Genomic DNA, 18,420 nt, shown 5'->3' with positions numbered 1-18,420 from the left:
CGCTTTCTTCCCGGACATTTATTTTGAAGGTTCGCACCGGATGTAGTGCGCGCAGCTGCGGCCCATCGACGGCAGCGAGAGGAAGCGAACCGTGAGGCAGCAGGACTGGAGCAAACCCAGCAGTCTCAGCCTCATGCTTCGTCCTGGGCACTTCTCCTCCTCCTGTCCGTTGTCGAAAACACCGTAACAATATTTATTTACTTTTCCTTAATATTATTCAGTAACTAAAACAAAGGCAACAGCAAACAAAATAACAAAAAAACGGGGCGAAGACGGGGGCCGAGACATGGAGCTTTACTGCCTGGAGTCGGACCTAGCCGTGAGAGCCCAGCCTGACCTAAACATCCTCTGTGATGACAGAGTGCTGCAGAGTTTATTAACAATCGAGGACAGATTTTTACCTCAGTGTTCGTATTTTCAGCGGGTCCAGAAGGATATTCAGCCTTATATGAGACGAATGGTTGCAGGCTGGATGCATGAGGTTTGTGGGCATTTTATGCACTCGCGCGGCTAACCTAACCGCTTTAGCTAATTTTCAGTTTTTTGTTTTGTCTTGTTTTGTTTTTGCACACTTAGAAGTTATTTCTGGCTCGTTTTAGCTCGTGGAAAGTTGTCATGGATGTTAACCTGTTTGACAATTGAATAAGAATGACTCACCAAAGGCGTGGGAGAGTCGGAAATTCCACCACGAAGAAAATTCGGCTTCAAAGAAAACAGCCTAGCTGCATATTTACATTGGTTAACAGCTTCAAAGTTTGTGCTTTCTGATAATTAGTAAGCTCAGGCGACAGGGGGGGACTTATTCTTAATTTACATAATCGAAAACTCGAAATTTTCCCCTCAGAGTAATTATTATTAATTTTTTAAAAGTGGCTCGGGGCAAGGCAGGCAGCGTGAATGCTAAGCCACTTTCATTTTTTCAGCTCAAGAAAATAACTTGATTTTGGTAAAGTTCTTTTACAAAAACTGTCGGAAAGTGTTTGAAGAAAACATGTAGATATTTTGAACACTTTATAAAGCTTTTGGGTGGTTTATTTTATTTTATTTTTATTTTTATTTTTTGATGAGTGAGGCAAGCCCCAACAAGGAAGAGAGACTGAATGGCGATGTGGGGGTTTTGCAGAACGAGTTGCTGTTGAACTAATTTGTTTCTGCCCTGTTCTGACTTTGCAGCCTTTCATGCAGGAAAAAAGACGTGAAAACCAGTCATTTAAACTTTAACCCGAAAACAGTACTATTTATAGCAGAATTAATAGCACTGAGCCACCAAAACCTCTTTTATATACAAATATATTCCTCTTTTTTTTCTTTTTCTGTTTTGTTATTGTTGTTGTTTTTTTGTTTTGGTTTTTTTTGGCATAGTTTTACCTAATATACGTGTCTCCTGTTAAAACTTTTCCAGGTGTGTGAAGAGGAGAAGAGCAATGAAGACGTCTTTCCTTTAGCTATTAATTATTTGGACAGATTTTTAGCAGTGATGCCCACAAGAAAGAGTTACTTGCAGCTTCTGGGAGCTGTGTGCATGTTTCTGGCCTCCAAGCTAAAGGACTGCAAGCCCATATCAGCAGAGAAACTTTGCATGTACACAGATAATTCATTCTCACCACGGGAACTGCTGGTAAGCGCAACAGTCCCATCCATTCATCCATCCAAACATTCATTCACTCACTCATGGGAGCATGAAGATGTTGTGTCACGTTTTTTCGATGACTTTATGATGCTAATGGCTGAATTGGTTTCACAGGAAGTTTCCTATTTTCCTTGTAAGTGGAGCACAATACAGCCACATCCTTTCTTTGGATCCATGTGGCCTGAAGAGACACATGATGCCATCTAGTGGCAGTTATGCAGTTTAGGATATGGATATCATGAGGAAGCCTGCATTTCTAGTACATATTGAGTATTTCATGCTATTAAAAACCAAACCTAAAAGTATTGTTTTCTTACTATCATACTATTTACTACACAACCCAGGGATGCTTTTAAAGGCAGCTTTTGGCACCATGTTGGCAGTTTAAATGTCCCTTTAAGTTAAATTTCTCTGTTAATCATTTGTTGTGTAAGAAAGATCTTAAAGAAACACATTTAAGGATAAATAACCCACCCAACACTTATCTCTATTTATTTTGCCTCCTCTTGAGCTACTATCACATGGTCCTCATCAGCAAAACAGTTTGCTTCTCACTTGCAGACAGTGAGATTATCACAATGCTTATTTTTTTTTAACATCATAGAGCTAGTTTTTCAATCCAGTTTATGTTAATTTCAGACTCCCCTAGGTGGCAGTATTCTTTTTGTGATTGGAAACATTTGGCTTAGAACAGGGGTGCCAAACATAAGGCCCAGGATCCAGAATTGGCCAGCAGAGGCTCTCAATCCGGGCCATTAGATGGCTTTGGAGCAAATGAAGGAGGGGATGTATTTTCATAAGTTTTACAGCTTTCTTCCCATAGCCATTCATACTACACCAAAGTAACCAAGTAATAAACACTTAAATGTCAGAAAAGTTACATTTTCTTTACTAAATGTTTCTGTTTTTTGCAATGGGCCTACAGTAAAAAGAAAAAGAAAGTTAACCAAATTAACTAAAACTTTGCCCAGACTGTCCTGTAAATATAAAACAATGAAATAGCTGAACTTTTTTTTTCTAATATTACACATTTATTTCTTATGATTAAAGCCCAAATAGTTGTGCTGACTTATTTTTCTTATATTAAAATATCTGTGTAGTTAAACTTCTTTACGCTGACAGAAGGTGGAATTCCACAGATTAAAGCGGGGCACGATGTAAAATGAGTTTGGGACCGCTGGTTTATGACTTCTACAAGCAAACAAACTTTAATTTAATACACTTAAAATGGCATTTTATGGATAAATTAGTTTCTGCCCTAAAAAAGGTCTTGTTGGAAGTTTCCATTAAAAAAGAAATTGTCTTAAACAACTAAAAGAGTTGCAGATTTTTATTTAACCACTTCAGTGCCAGAGTAATTTACATGTTGCAGTAAGATCTGCTCCTGATTTTGACCAAAATGCTCCCCAGGCTCTCTATGGGTCCTCCTGCTCGCCTGCAGCTGTTTTTGGAAATGACATCCATCCGATTTGATGCTCCATATTGTTGTAAGGCTCCATATTCCTGGATATCCTCACAGGATGCAGAGAGCAGGCAGCAGGAGCCTCTGGAAAATTATTGCAGCTCCTCACTCTTACAGTAAATGTGCTGCCCCTGCTGGTGGCAGTTTACCTGTAAGAGAGAAGTTTAACAATGGTAGCGGGTTTCATCAGGGCAGCTGTCCAGGAAGTGATCATACCAGTGGCAAAACTATGCCCTATTCATCTCAATCATTGATCTCCACTGGGGCTAAAATAGGGTGAAGAGAAACTGGTTATGTACAGGAAATCCACGTAAATGGGATTGACGGGTGACATTTTAGATGACAGAAAAGTGCTTGGGGGTGGGGGGACTGTCCCCGCTGAGCATTGGGGTTTCGGTGTGTACTACGTTTACTTTTTGTTTGACACAGAGGAAGTGAGAAATTAGAATCAGCTGTGTTCATTCAGTGTTAAAAGGGCATTAAAGAAAACTTATCTTATGAGAAATGTGAGTAGTTTTAATCCCTTTTAATTTCTTGCTGTTGATTGCAGTGATTTCTAACACACTCCAGTTAACCTTTCTCATATTTTTCTACCCATAAATGAAGAAAACCAAACAATGACGCCGTTATCGCAAAGGTTTTCTCATGGTTAACAGAATGGACCTCATGTTCCACAGAAATTTATTGGTATCACCTTAAGTTAAGTTCAGCCCAGCTTGCCTCATATCAGGTTTATCTGATATTAGTCACACCACCTTCTTAGGAAGTGCATATCAGTTTTCTTTATCCAGTCGCCTAGACACCAGCAAAAATCCAGTGTTAGCCTCACCTGTGGCATTTACTGCCAAAGTGTTAGTCTTTGTCTGTTCTAGTTATGATTTTCAGACCACCTCTTTATGTAAACACAACTTTGTTTGCTCGATTTAACACTTCAAAGTAAGTTCCTACAGACCAATATGTGCATTATCAGACCCCCTAGCTTGCTTTGGTTAGGAGTTAGATTTCACAGTGGTGCCACTGGAGGCTTACTCTCAACTGGCACGTGCCGGGGTGCCAGTGCAGTACACATTTTGACAGATTTAAGAACGGAATGGTACACAGTGTTGTTCAACAGAGGTTGAGTCGTTTTCACAACTGTAAAATCAAAGCGTGATGATCGCGACCGTGAATCATCTGTGAATTTCCCTTAGTTAGTGGGTTTTTCATGGTGCCGTCACTTTTTGGCACGTTATTCTGTTGAAATGTTGAGTTATTTCTAGATTAAGGGGGTGGGAAATGGTAGATTTTTAGATGGTGTCAGTGCACTGCTTTTTAAAAAAAAAATATTTTAAATTCTTTTAAAGCTAAAGATAAGCATGTTGTGAACTAAAAACCGATCGTTATGTAGCTCATTTTGATTCTATAGGGGAGCAAAACACAAATGATTCAGATTTAATAGGTGTCACCACCTGCCTCGTCTTTTTGATTGTGCCTCAGTAAAACTGCACTATGCTGCACTTCTGTCTCACCTGCCTTCCCTTCAACATGTTCCCACTTATCGTCTGCAGGTACGATTCTTTCAGAAGTGCTTGGAGCAAAGTTTAGACATGAATCTGTTACTGAATGAAAGTGTATTGATGCTAGTGTTCAGCTATTCATAAAAGCGTTACAATAGTACTTCCCCTTAAGAGTGCCTATATCAATAACTCCATTTACAGGGACACTTCGCCACACCCTTGGATTATTTTCTCCAAATTGACAGTTATTTTAAATGGCACACCTGTGCAACTTTAAATAAAAGCTCAGGTGCAGTTTGGACCCTAAACAAAGAAAAAAGCAACACATGTAAGCGTTTTTTCAATGAATGGCTTTTGGAGGAACACGCACACAATCACAGCTCAGAAGAACTTAAGTGAATTTAATTTATTTTAGGCAGCAGAGCGATGCTTTGCTCCTTTAGGACTTCTGTTTTTCTTAAAAAGAAACAGGGGCAGGTAGAAATGGCTACAGCACCACATGTCAGTCTCTAAATTTCTCTCATATGGGAGGTTAGAGAAAGTATTATTGATTATTGACTGGCTGAATGAGTTGAAAACTTGTCCTTGATCATGACTAATTGTTCGTCTGAGTAAATTTTAGATATTGAAGTCTTCATTTGATGTCTCTGCTCAGTAATATTTAAAAAATATAGTAAATTGGTTGGTTTTGAATGCAAAGAATTAAGAGTAACAGGAAATTAGATAATGCAGTGTGTGCAGTCTTCTTGCTCTTGCAAAGCCTTGCTGTATAAAGAGTGATCTCTGTGCGGCTGCCTGTGCAGCGCTAGCTCATTGTAGCGCTGTGTTTGAGGCTTATGACAGGAAGGAAGGGGCTAGCTGTCTCATTGGCAGGGCCTCTAAGCAGGGCAAGGCTTGTCACATGCTGGCGATATGAACACAAAAGATGCAAGGAATGAGAAAGGCATGCAGATAATAAGATACAGTGAGGATAGATAAAATGAAGAAATGTTGCTCTACTTACAGAGCCATTTCCTCTGGGAATGGAGGCAGACTAAGATCGTTTTCATGGGCGATACAGACGTGGCAGCATGCCATTTAACCCCCTGACACACAGGTTTTTTTTGTTTTTTTTTAACCCTCATCCTTGTGCTTTAGGACTGGGAACTGGTTGTGCTGGGGAAGTTGAAGTGGAACATGGCCTCCGTCATCCCCAATGATTTTGTAGAGCACATCATACGCAGGCTGCCCCTCCCCAAAGAAAAGGTGGTGATGGTCCGCAAGCACACACAGACGTTCATCGCCCTCTGCGCCACAGGTAATGCAGGTGCCTGTTGTTTCATGTGTTTTTAAAAAATTGTTATTATTTTTTTAATCCTTCATCTGCTCAGTTTCGTGCTTTTTTTAAAAAAAATTATTATTCAGACATCCACCAGAATATTCCCACACACGCAAACATTCCCCCATCGTGAGTCATCTGTGACCTCTTTCTTCTCTGCTGGCTGCCTTATCCACTTTCTACTCTTTCCACAGCCTGTAGTGAGTTTTTTTTTGTCTTCACAGCTGCTAAAAGCTACTCAAAGTGGTCATGCACATTTCTCTTCTAAGTGCCTGGGAAAACTCCTATCAGTGCTGTGTTTAGATTAGCCACATACACGGGTAATGATAGCAATCCTATCACACACTCTGTGCTGAGTGACTCAGGTGCAGCTGAATTTTTCTGCGGTACTCCCCTTTCATTGTTTGTTGACAGAGAGACTTCCAGGTTTAAAAAGTCAGGGCAGCGATCCAGTGATCTTCCTTCCTCCTCCCATCGCCGCCTTGTGTCCAAAATAAACTCTGGAAAAAGCTCACATGTCCCCCTCAGGCCTCTCCTTAGGTGAATTTTCAAGGCATTCCTTTGCCTAAACTTGGAATCCCTCTAATATTTTCATATCCTGGACAGAAATACTACTGCAGGATCACCTAATGCACATAATATACAGGAAACCTGTCTCACAAGGCTGCTTTTCTTGTGCTACCTCCTTTCCTCTTTTCTAGCTAATTCAATGAAGGAAATAAAACAAAAGGAGGTCACTTTGGTGCAGTGAATTCCTCACAAACGTCATTGCGGTCATATCTGGCTATTAAGCACTTATTTACTAGAGTTAGTTATTGGAATCAGAGGCTCCTTTAGTGAATTTCATGCCCTGATTGCACAGTTTTAGTGTCTCACACACACACGCAAAAAATAAAATAAAATACATATATATATATATATATATATATACACATATTTGGGTGTGTTTCAGTGGTCACTTCTGCTATTCATAAACAGCTGCTTATATCCAAGCACAAAGCAGCCGCAGTGGAAAAAAAAAAGGAGGCCTGCTGTGGTTGTGCAGTAATGTAAATGTTTGGAGTTTTATATGGAGTTGAGATGTTATTATTATATTGGAGGAGCTCCTCCTATGGACAGCCGGCCCCTGGAGGAGAAGATGGGTGTAGCACAGCTGGCTAAAAGCTATCAGGCCACTGGGACTGGTTTACACTGGCTTTTCTCTATGGGCCTTAAAGAAAGGGGCTCCCCCCCATGTGGTACTCAAAATGTCCCCAAAAATGGCCACGTTAAAAAAAAAAAAACAGCAATTGAAAGTCTTGTGAGCAGTTTCAGGTAGGAACTATTTTCTTACGAGCCTGTTGTCGCCATCTAAGTGTGACTTGCTTATCAACGACTGCTTTTAGGTGGTGGATGTAGACCTTGGAGAGAAAGTAGTTCCTACATCCAACTTAACTTGACAAACTTCCTGGATTTCTTTTTTTTCTTTTTGAATAACTAGATCATGATTTCACTTTTTAAAAGAGCACCACATATTTTGTTCAAACTTGGTGCAAAACATCAGTCCAGTAAGTTTCTTTTTAGCATGACATTGCCCATCTTTGTCAGAAATCAGGATGTTCCAGTCAACGACGCTAGAAGACAAAAAGCTGGCCGTTATGTAGAGTAATATGTTGGCACATTTGTGTTTTACTTGGTTGTACCAAAGAAAAGTCACTGAAACATTTTGTTTAAAAATGGTAAAAAAAAGGAGCTCTAAAGCAGCGGTCCCCAACCTTTTTTGTGCCACGGACCGGTTTAATGTCTGACAATATTTTCACGGACCAGCCATTAAGGTGTCCCAGAGTAACATCCTCCTCTCTGCCCCTTAATGCTCTCTGGTTGCTATAGTAATGCGTAAATATTTATTTCAAAATAAGACACACAACTACAACACGGGAAAAGACAGAGTTAATGATAAAAACCCTGATAACAATAAATTTCACACCGGAGCCTCAACTCTCGTGGCCCGGAACCAAACGACTCGCGGACCGGTCTGGGGGTTGGGGACTGCTGCTCTAAAAAGCAAAGCTAACAGAAACCTCAGCCAATCACAGCACAAAGAGGGTGTGAAGGTGGGATTGTTTGTTTTGGGAAGTTACTGTCCTATATATAAAAGACAATGAGGTGGGATTGCTGAAGCTCCTCGCCGTTACTTAATCGAATAACCAAGCGGTGAAAAGGACTTCTCACAATCAGCACTTGCTAGTTTTCCTTGTTGCCCTCTCCGTGTCCGCCTCCTTTTCCGCCTCCTCCCAGGCCTGTTGTCACTTAAGTCTCTGAGACTTGGATGCAGACCGAAGGGAGTCGTGCCTGGAACTCATTGCTCAGCGAGTAGGAGGATTCCTACTCTGTTTTTCTCATCACAGCTGAAGTTCCTGTGAAGGACGCCACACAGGTTCCACTGTGGAGCTTCGTCTGCTGAAATCCAGACTGTGGGAAAGTCAGATTCAGCTGTAAAGCATGCATGATGGAGATGATTCAGACGTTTCACCTCTTATGCATCTGTGACACTTCCTCTGGGCGGATTTAAGTAATGTTGCTCTATGTGTCACGTTGAGGATGTAATTTCCATGTGTCACCGTGACTTAAAAACTGCTCTTGTTTCACTAATTGCACATTAACGCTCTCTCTTTCCCTCACCAGATGACCGCCTTGCTATGAACCCTCCTTCTATGATAGCCTCCGGCAGCATGGGAGCCGCTATCTGTGGCCTGCAGTTGGACCACACTGACCAGAGGCTGAGTCGAGACAACCTGACAGACCTGCTGGCCAAGATCACCAACACGGAGGTGGTGAGTACCACAGCGGAGAAATTTATACTCGACAGCAGGAATTACTCAATACTTTCAGCGCTTCGAAACAATACGCTGTTAATAGCGATCATTGCAACATCTCACGACAGCAGCATAAAAGGCTCTTTAGTAAACAACAGTGATGACTTCAGTGGTGGCAGGCTGAAGCTATTTACTTTTCATGGAGAGAGGGAGAGCAAGCATTTGGCTGCTGGCTGGGGAGCCAGACTGCTGCTATAAAGAGCAGCGGCAGAGGGAATGTCTTCTTAAAACTCAGAGCCCACATTCTTGTGGTACGACACATGCAATTTCTTTGCAGGGCTCCCACTTTAGCCGTGTGCCCCTCCTGGTGGAGGAATACGTATGCACTGAAGGCAAAAAGCATCTTTTCCAGTGAAGGCTGATGCAGACACAGAGTTACCTGCAACAGACTAACTTCAGTGTTTAGAGTGAAACTTGCTGAGCTTTAAAATATCAGACAATACTGCAAAAATCTCAAAGTGTGTGACATGCATCTGCAACTAGTTTCTATTGTTTTGAGGTTTTACAGACACCTGACCACTAACCACGTGATGTTAACTTGGTGTTCTGGATGTGTGACAGTGTAGGGTCAAGTGAAGAAGGCCCAGAGACCTAGTGGAAATTTCCTGACAGCTGCTGGATCTTTGCATAGAAGACCTGTCTACAAATACTTGCCAGCTACTCTCTGAGCAGGAGTGAAACTGAAAAGTGCAACTGCGAACGCTGAACGTTTACCTTCAAAGTTCCACTTTTTAAAAAAGATAAATAAATAAATAAATTTTTCAGTGTTTAAGCCTTAGACAGAAGCGAGGAATGCCACTAAACCAGCACAACTTTTACTCTGAAGGCGAACGTACTTTTAAAAGTTTCACTTCCTCGGCTAGTACAAGTGTTTGCAGACAGGTTGAGCAAACTGCATTTGACAGCAAAAATCTTCTAGCAACCTCAATCACCACATACGGTATTTTCCACACTATAAGGCACACTTAAAATCCTTTAATTTTCACAAAAAATGATGCACCTTATGTATAAATTCTGGTTGTGCTTATTGACCTCGAACTGATTTTATGTGGTACACGGCGCTCAGAAATCTGTCAAAAATGTTTTAGTATGACTTTGGTAAGCTACGAAGCCGCACTGCTTAATGGATTGTGGGAGCATTACGGCTACCGTAGTTAGGAGCCACGCAGAGTAATCTGGGTCCAAAACTCTGTCTGCTTCAGGTCCCAAAGTCAAACGAACACTGCAGCATCACTGAGAGTTAAAAACTGTCTAAATTCTTTCGTCTTTAATAAAATGATCAGCGTTGCTGCTTTACCAGGTGTAACAATTAAGTTTAACATCTAGGCATCCATGAAAACAGAATTGATGAAATTTAATGGATTTAGAAATTAGCAGGAAGTTAGCGCGCTAGTTTCCACCTAAACATGATATAGCATGTTCTGACTGAGAGATTTTGGAAAAAATTCAAACGTACAGCTCTGCTATCACTTCCAACATAAATGAAGACAGAAAACTAAACAGCAGTGACTTTTGCAGGGTTACTTAAGTTGGACTAGCTGCTAAATAATGATGTGCTACGTGATCCCTAGCGACACAGCTATGTTAGCATAACATAAACACAGTGAAGCTGGAGGATGAACACTAACTTTTTTCCACTCAATAAAAGTTAACGTGAGGGTTCCCAATGGTTAGGGACAAATGCAATCGCATGGCAGGAAGCTGTAAACCGACCAAACTTCAGTCAGGAGAACAACTGAGATAAGCCATCCACAATACGAGGTTAGTCATTAATATACTGCAACAACATGGGAATAGAGCAGCTGCGAGAGAATTCAACATTAATGAGTCAATGGTACGGAAGTGGAGGAAGCAAGAAGAATGAGATGTGTAAAGTTTGACTTATCTGACAGCTTTGTTTTGCTTAATACGCCTTATAATCCGGTGCGCTTTATGTATGAAAACAGACCTGTTCATCGACTGTGCGCCTTATGGTCCGAAAAATATGGTAGTTAGTAAAATGTGCTAATTAAAGTATCAGAAGCCCAGTGGCCTGCTTGGCCTAAGCATTGGGATTTGTTTTTTAATTTTTAAAAAGAGTAGTCTAAGCTAAGCTAAGCTAACTAGTGTGTCTTATTAGCCGATCATTGACGTTTTACACGTGAATAAAGGCTTGAAAAAATAAAGAGAAGTTTAAAAGCAAATAAAGAGCAAAATGCTACAAATTAATATTTTTTTAATCAGTTAGGCTGACATCTGTCTAATAACTGTATTATGGTAGGATAGATGACAGTTTCAGGCCTGGGCAAACACATCTCCATTTTTGCCACATGATTACTGTTAAATGGGATCTGTAGCACTAATAAAATTCATTTTGTGCAACATGAAAGGCCCCCGGGGGGAAAAAAAACGCTGCCAAGGGGCTCAACTGCCCACTGACAGCCACGCTTAATCTAAGTCGGAGAATTTCATGCATCATGCCTGTACTGTGACCCTGGATCGTAAGAATACCAAGTCTTGGATTAGTTTCCTTGAACGTCCAGACGGCTTCAAATAAGACGGGCAAACTTACATGACCTTATAAATGATGTTGTGCACTACTGGGGTAGATGTACCATCATAATGGTATTTTTACAGTTCATCAGTGTGCACTAGGAGCTGTTGTAAACTGCAAAGAGATACAACTGTGTGTATCTGTGAACAAGATATATATGTAGTCACTGGTATATCTTTTCTTTAAATATTAATAACTGAGAAAAAGTACTCTCAGGGGGCATCTGTACTGGGTAGTTGAAGTTTTTTTGCCGCAGCACAATAGTCGCACAGATTTCAGTATAGAAATCCATAAAGGCCTTAGAAACGGCACTCTTAGCTTGTGGTTACGCTGCCATGGTGATGTGGGCCCCGCGACCCAGCCGGCCGTCACAACAGGCACTCCGTCTGCAGCCCATCGGGTTCCAATTATTCGTGCATTTTAAAGGAATGTTGGCCCCTCCGCAAGCTCGGCTCATTCCTTAAGAGTCCTGCAGCCGGCTCAGGGAGGCAGACCTCCCACATCTTTCGCGCAGACCTGCAGGGGGGATGGAGACTGAGGGAGACGAAGAAAGAGGATCCCTTTTAATGAGAAAAGCCGTCCAAAAACATCCGGTCCCACTGTCCTATATTCTGTTTTACACCCTAACTCAGAGGGTTAGGGTGCAGCAGGTCAAAGCCATTTCCTCTAAGACCTCCACATGGGATTGACCGTGAAGTAAACCCAAGGGAGGGTGGAGGAAGGGAATCCAGAGTTCCCTGACACTCCCCAGTGCTCGCGTGGGAGTCCTTCAGCTTGTACCACAGACGTGCACGTGTCCAGTGCCCGCTGTGCAGCTCGCTGCTCCGTGCCACTGGTATCGGAGTGTGCTGGCACCCATTGTTCTGGTCATGATGCAGACAGGACCACCTACCGCAGCAGCACATAATTCCCCGCTGGTATGCCATGCATGTGACCAAAGCTGTTAAACAACTTGCATGTCAAATGCAGCAGAAATGCCAGCATTTTGCACGCTAGTGTCTGCATACAGGTGCACAGATTAAGTGAGCAGACTGCGGGGGGGTTTATTTACAGTAACACGGCTATAGTCGAGCAGAGAGAGCCAGTTAAAGGTCCTGTGTATGCCTTCAAACATTTACATACTGTAACTTTTGCTGTGGAAGCCATAAAAATCACTTCAATGTAACATTACTGTACTTTTATTTATTTTTGCTTCGTTTATGTGCATGAATAGTGATACGTTTTAAATCCTTGAACAGATATTTTGAGTGATAACTAAGGATTTTTCCTAAATCAAAGGCTTGACTTCAGTTCCCACACAATATAGTGCTAAACATTGCAAACCTGCAAAAATGAATCTTGGCTGGAGGGGATTATGTGTCTTTAAAGCACCCAGACGCTAGCAGAGGTTTGATGGAAGGGTGTGTGTTTAACCGCTGCTGACCCTTTTTTAAATTGTTCCAGGATTGTTTGAGGGCCTGCCAGGAACAAATAGAGCGTGTGCTGACCACCAGCCTGCAGCAGGGGCAGCAGTACCGGCAGGAGACTGGCGTCCGGGCCGGCAGCAAGGCGAGGGAGCAGCAAGACCAGTCCAGCACCCCGACAGACGTGCGCGACATCAACTTATGAGCTCCCAACGTCACCAGACTCGCACAACACTCATGTTTGCCAGCCAATGAACTGACAGGAGTGAGGGCTTGTGAGCTGCCAGTAGATCTGCATCAAGTCACCACCTACACCCCCACCCTCTGTTGAGTGATGGTGTGACAATCGATGAACTTTTAGAAATTAAGAGTTTCTAGTTTTTTTTTTTCCTTCCTTTTTTTTTTTTTGCCCCATTCACACCTGGTTTGGGTGTACTTTCACCTTTTTTGTACGGGCCACATGTAATCAAACAGCTACTTTAAAAAAAAAAAAAGGAAAAAAGAAAAGATTAATTCTTGAAAACTTGATAGTGCCTTAGGTTTCGAGAAAGGAAACCTGAATATATTTTCATACTTGAAAAAAAAAAAAGCATACATATTCCTTTTGATAATACCTAGCAAAGTGAATATGATACTGTATATTTAGTATTTAGTTATGTTACTCTTTAAATATCTCTTAGCAGTTATCAATTAATAGTTTTAATGGGATGTTTCCTTTTCTGGAAATCCGTATAGTAGTGATTCAAATGCTGATAATAAATATAAGGCATTTAAACCAAGCTGATATCCAACCAGAGGAGCTCTATTGCAGCTAGCTCCTCTGCCTACCATACTGTGCACCTGTAGTACTGCTTACTATTTATGCAGAAGCGTGCTGGCTAGGAGTGGGCTGGGCCTGCTCAACATAGGGAAGGACATGAAGATGGTTTAAGGCGTGCATTAGATGTGCTGACAGGACCGTATGTTCATGTATTTGCATTCAGCAAAGCTATGCCGTCGTTTGTGTGGTGTTTTTATAGGTGAAGCTTGTACATAGTGGAGGGCACCGATGATGAAAGAGGAGTTCTGGCAAGTTTCTTACCAAGTTTGAGAGAGGACTGGAGTAAGTGAAGGGTTTGTTGGTAGGTTTTTAGGATAAAAGAGAGCATGAGGAAAGTGGGTTAAAAATGCAGCAAGTGTGGATCTATGATTATTTTAAGCTTTATGATGTTCATGCAGTCGCACGATACTTGAGTGACACGCAGGAGGAGGAATAATAATAATCCCTGGTGATGTCCGGGTGGGTGGGGTGGGGGGTTCAGTTCGGGTGCACTGCAGTTTCTCGTGTTCAGCAGTTATACCATTTTTATTCTTTTATTCTTATTTTTTGCAGAGAGGGCGATTTGGAACAATATCGATGCACTTTTAAAAACACTCCTTAAAATCGGTAAGGGGGATCGTGGTTGAGGAGAGTTCAGACAGGGGTTTAGGGGTCTTTTTTCTTTTGGTTTTATTAGTTTTTCTTTTAAGTTATTAGGATTTTTTTCCTGGGCTGGATTCCCATGGGGGTAACACACGTTTGTCTTGAAAGCTCGACCCCTACAGGTGAGTAGTCATAGGATAATAATCGGTGTTATAGAGTAATTGTTTATAAACCAAGAAAAGCCAAGTCATGTTTAGACTTCAGTGCATATATTTAACTCTTGAACTTGAATTTTTTTTTTTTTCAAAGCAACTCCAACCCCTTTCCGCTACTTCTTTAAAATAGTTACAGTCTGTATCCTAAATATTCTTGTTTGTGTTTTGTTTGTCTACACCGCTTTCTGAAGTTTTAAAACTGCCATGTATGCGAGTTTTACACGTATTGAATTTCTCATTAGACCAGAAATGTAGTTTCTAAATCGTACTCCTGCATGCTCAGTTTGTACAAAAAAAATCCACAAAAAATAAGCCAAATGTTCCCCCTCTGAAAGAATGCTTTAAGCTGAAAAATGTTTATGCTTTTAAAGGTTTTGTTTAGGATTTTTAAAAGCAACAATTCCAAAGTAAGTAGAGATGGATTATATACGTCATTCTCTTGCTGCTACGAAGCTTTTCTTTTCTAGTCTTACACAAAGATGCCTTATTGTCATTCACACGTGTGCTGCTATATTATGAAATATTGTGTATGTAACAAGTCTTTTGCTTATTTTGTGTGTGTGTTTGTGTGTGTATGTATATGTGCGTGTGTGTGTCATCGTACATGTACCGGAGGGAACGTAACAGTTTGGTGCGGGACTGGAAGTACTCGTGTTTGCCAATCTCTTTTGATTAGCATGTTTTATTCCTCTATTGATTTGTAACTTTGTAATCTATCATATTCTTGCTGCTTCTTTGTAATGTTTGTGTACCTCAGGTTAATTTGGACGGACAGAGCGAGAACCCATCTCATTACCTCATCACACACACTCACTTCACATCACACACCTCTTTCACTCTTAATTCATCGGACGGGTTTTACTTTTATGGGGGATTTTTCACCCCCCCAACCTTCCCTCCTTTCCCTCCATTCTGGGTAAGACAAATATCCACCACCGGATGTCACTGAGCAGTTACAAGTGCCTATAGCCTACTTTAAAACCATTTCATATATCTGGTGCTAAACTAAGAACAGCCTATACTGTATGTGATGCACGTGCCAGAAAGAGTTTTGATCAGTTCATTGGAATATTTTTGTTTTCCTGAGGTACCCATTTATTCAGAGTTGAAACCATCAGAATGTTTTCTTTGTTTGGTGTGGTTGTTACTCCCAACTGCTCTCCCACTATCTCCTCCCCCCAGTTCAGCCACACAATGTACCTCAACAATTTGTCCTCAATAAATTGGCTAAAAATCAACCAACTTTTTTTGTCTTTATTTCCACTTCCACATTCTTAATTGTGTGATGATACCACTCTACTGCCAGCAGAGGGTGACAAAACCACAAGCAACTTGTAAGTAGGTGAAAATTATGGACAACAGGTAGAAGAATGTTTGTGTGGCATTAAAGCTAAACATGGAAACAGGAGTACAAATACTGCATGTTATATGAATTTCATCGTCTCCTGCTACCTGAAATAATAAGATTTTTTTTTTTCAAAGCCAAATACAAAATGTGTAATTCACATAAAGAATAAAATACAATTTGTATGCTCAGGCACTATTATGTTTATATTCTAGAGCTGTTTTCTTCTACCTCATCTCACCCTCAACGTCACAAAGACAAAGGAGTTGATAGTGGACTTCCCGAGGTGTAGAGAAGCACACAAACCCATCACCATCAACGGCGAGAGTAAGCAGTTTCCGTTTCCTAGGTGTACATCCGGCAGAGATTCTCACATGGTCTGTTGACACGAACAAAACAGTGAAGAATGCGCAGCAGCGCCTCTTCTTTCTCAGTAAACTGAAGAGATTCAGCATGAGCCCCCGCATCCTCCGGACCTTCTACGGCTGTGCCTTGAGAGCATCCTCATTGGATGCATCACCACCTGGTATGGCAACAGCACGGCCTACAACCGCAAAGCTCTTCAGAGAGTGTTGCAGTGTTCTGAAAGGATAACTGGAGGTGAGCTTCCCTCCCTCCAGGACATCTACAAGAAGCGGTGCTGTTCAAACTACTTCCATCAGGCAGGAGGTACTGCAGTATCCGGTCCTGAACCAGCAGACTGAGGGACAGCTTTTTCCATCAGGCCAATACACTGTTAAATACTTCATAGATACCTCACTTTCACTTACCAGAACTTTGATATTTATGCACTCCACATTGTACATATATGCCTTTATTTTTGCACAATATTCATACTGCTGACCTCTTTATTTTACACATATACATATTTGTGTGTGTATGTATGTATATATATATATATATATATGTATATATATGTATACATATTTAGTAATGTGCATACATTCTTATATTTGCAAATATATTTATTCCTATAATTCTTCTTATTCTTATAATTCTCACATTCCTGTTCTTACATTTGGCTTGTATCTTATGTTTCTTGTATTTTGCACACCACAGTTGCTTGTGAAGCTTGCACAAGAATTTCACTCACATGTGCTGTACCAGTGTACCAGCACATCTGATGTGACAATAAAAGTGAATTGATTTGATTTGAGTTCTCTAGGTGAAAATACTTTATTGATGCTAGATGTCAGAGGTGATGGCTTTGAGCTGATAGGAAGGCAACCGTGAGTCTAATAACCACTTGTTGCAACCGAGGTGTGCAGAAGAGCATCTCTGAAAACATTGGGACATTGAAACATCTTGAAGCAGATAGGCCACAGAAGTGGAACTCTACTGTGAGCTAAGAACAGGAAATGGAGGCTGCAGTTCACTTGCTGAGCCCCGTTGTGCCGGAGGTCTCTTCCTATTAAAAAGGAGTTTTTCCTTCCTGCTGTCACCTAGTGGTTGTTGATAGTGCTTGCTCATATATCAAGCTATATAAATAAAATTCCATCCATCCATCCATTCGCTTCCGCTTATCCTTTTCAGGGTCGCGGGGGGTGCTGGAGCCTATCCCAGCTGTCATAGGGCGAGAGGCAGGGTACACCCTGGACAGGTCGCCAGGCTGTCACAGGGCTAACACATAAATAAAATTGAAATGGGAAAAAAATAATTAAATATGTATGTGTGTGTACATATGTCCACACAAATACATGTTACTTATGGAGAGATTGATGATTGTTATATTTCACGAGAGTAATTGATGGTGAGTAATTGTGCTGAATGTTTTAAAGCACAGGATCACAGTTTGACAGCCAAGGTCAGCTAGTGATACAAGGCTGAACACACTACAAGAACCAGCTCTACCTACACAAGCATCTTCTGAGACTTCCATTCAGCAAAATATGTCCAGGTTTGGATGTTATTTAAAGAATATGCATTTGAGTGGTATAGTTATTCTAACTTGTTAAACTTTGAGATTAATTAAATATTTATATTTAGACATTTGGCTTTGTCTGCAAAGGACAAGGAGGAAATTATCAACAGAGATGCTTCATTTCTTCAACTAGTTGTTTGAACTTCCTCTACAGCCTTTTTCTTTTTCCCTTTTCCTCCTCTGGACTATTTAAAAACAGAAACACAGACATCTCTCACGGTTGTCCAAAATATGTCAAGCACCAAAACAACACCACTTTAAACCCTCTGAGGAACTAATGGTTTTATGGGCAGGTTTGGGAAGGACGACTCAATGTTTCAGAGGATGCTGGCCTGAGTTATGAGACCTGTTATGAAATTGTTCATGAGGTAAGAAGTGGGGTTATGTTTAGATATTTTATATTTATTTGCACAAAAGAATAGCAATGCATACAAATATAGTTTGTATAAGACGATGGCAGAATTGAATTTATTCCAGAAATGCTGTGGTTCTTGTTGATCTGATAAATGTTGGTGAATCAAACCTGGACATACTAGTATGATCCATAATTCAATTAAAACTATACAGATCCTTTTTGGATTATTGATCCATCAGGTAAGTCTGTGTACATGTCTATTTTGAATCTCCTGGCAGCTTTTGGACTCTACAAAACAGCTCTTGTAATCACACCAAGAAAAGAGAATAATCAAAAACAATTCATGGCTAAGTTCTTCCCTCAAAATTAAAGTGTTCAGTCCTAGTTCAGGCTTGCTGCTGCATTGTGGTAATCTCCACTGCAAAAACATCAATTTAAATGAATGATGAAATTGTGCCTTTTTATTATTATTATTCCTCACCTAA

At 40.9% G+C, this 18,420-nt stretch overlaps 1 protein-coding gene across 1 annotated transcript; it reads left to right on the top strand.

Annotated features, from left to right (window-relative positions):
* Window positions 1–286: 286 nt before the first annotated feature.
* LOC100707642 (G1/S-specific cyclin-D2) lies at window positions 287–15,552 on the top strand. Its single transcript, XM_003452064.4, has 5 exons — window positions 287–481; window positions 1,403–1,618; window positions 5,726–5,885; window positions 8,571–8,719; window positions 12,738–15,552. Exons 1-5 carry the CDS (start codon window positions 287–289, stop codon window positions 12,900–12,902), a joined length of 885 nt encoding a protein of 294 aa, XP_003452112.1. The 3' UTR covers window positions 12,903–15,552.
* The last annotated feature ends 2,868 nt before the right edge of the window (window positions 15,553–18,420 follow it).

Source organism: Oreochromis niloticus, linkage group LG17 (genome assembly GCF_001858045.2).
Source record: "Oreochromis niloticus isolate F11D_XX linkage group LG17, O_niloticus_UMD_NMBU, whole genome shotgun sequence".
NCBI lineage: Eukaryota > Metazoa > Chordata > Actinopteri > Cichliformes > Cichlidae > Oreochromis > Oreochromis niloticus.
The sequence above is the reverse complement of the archived record's forward strand: the minus strand, read 5'-3'. Positions and strand labels throughout refer to the sequence as shown.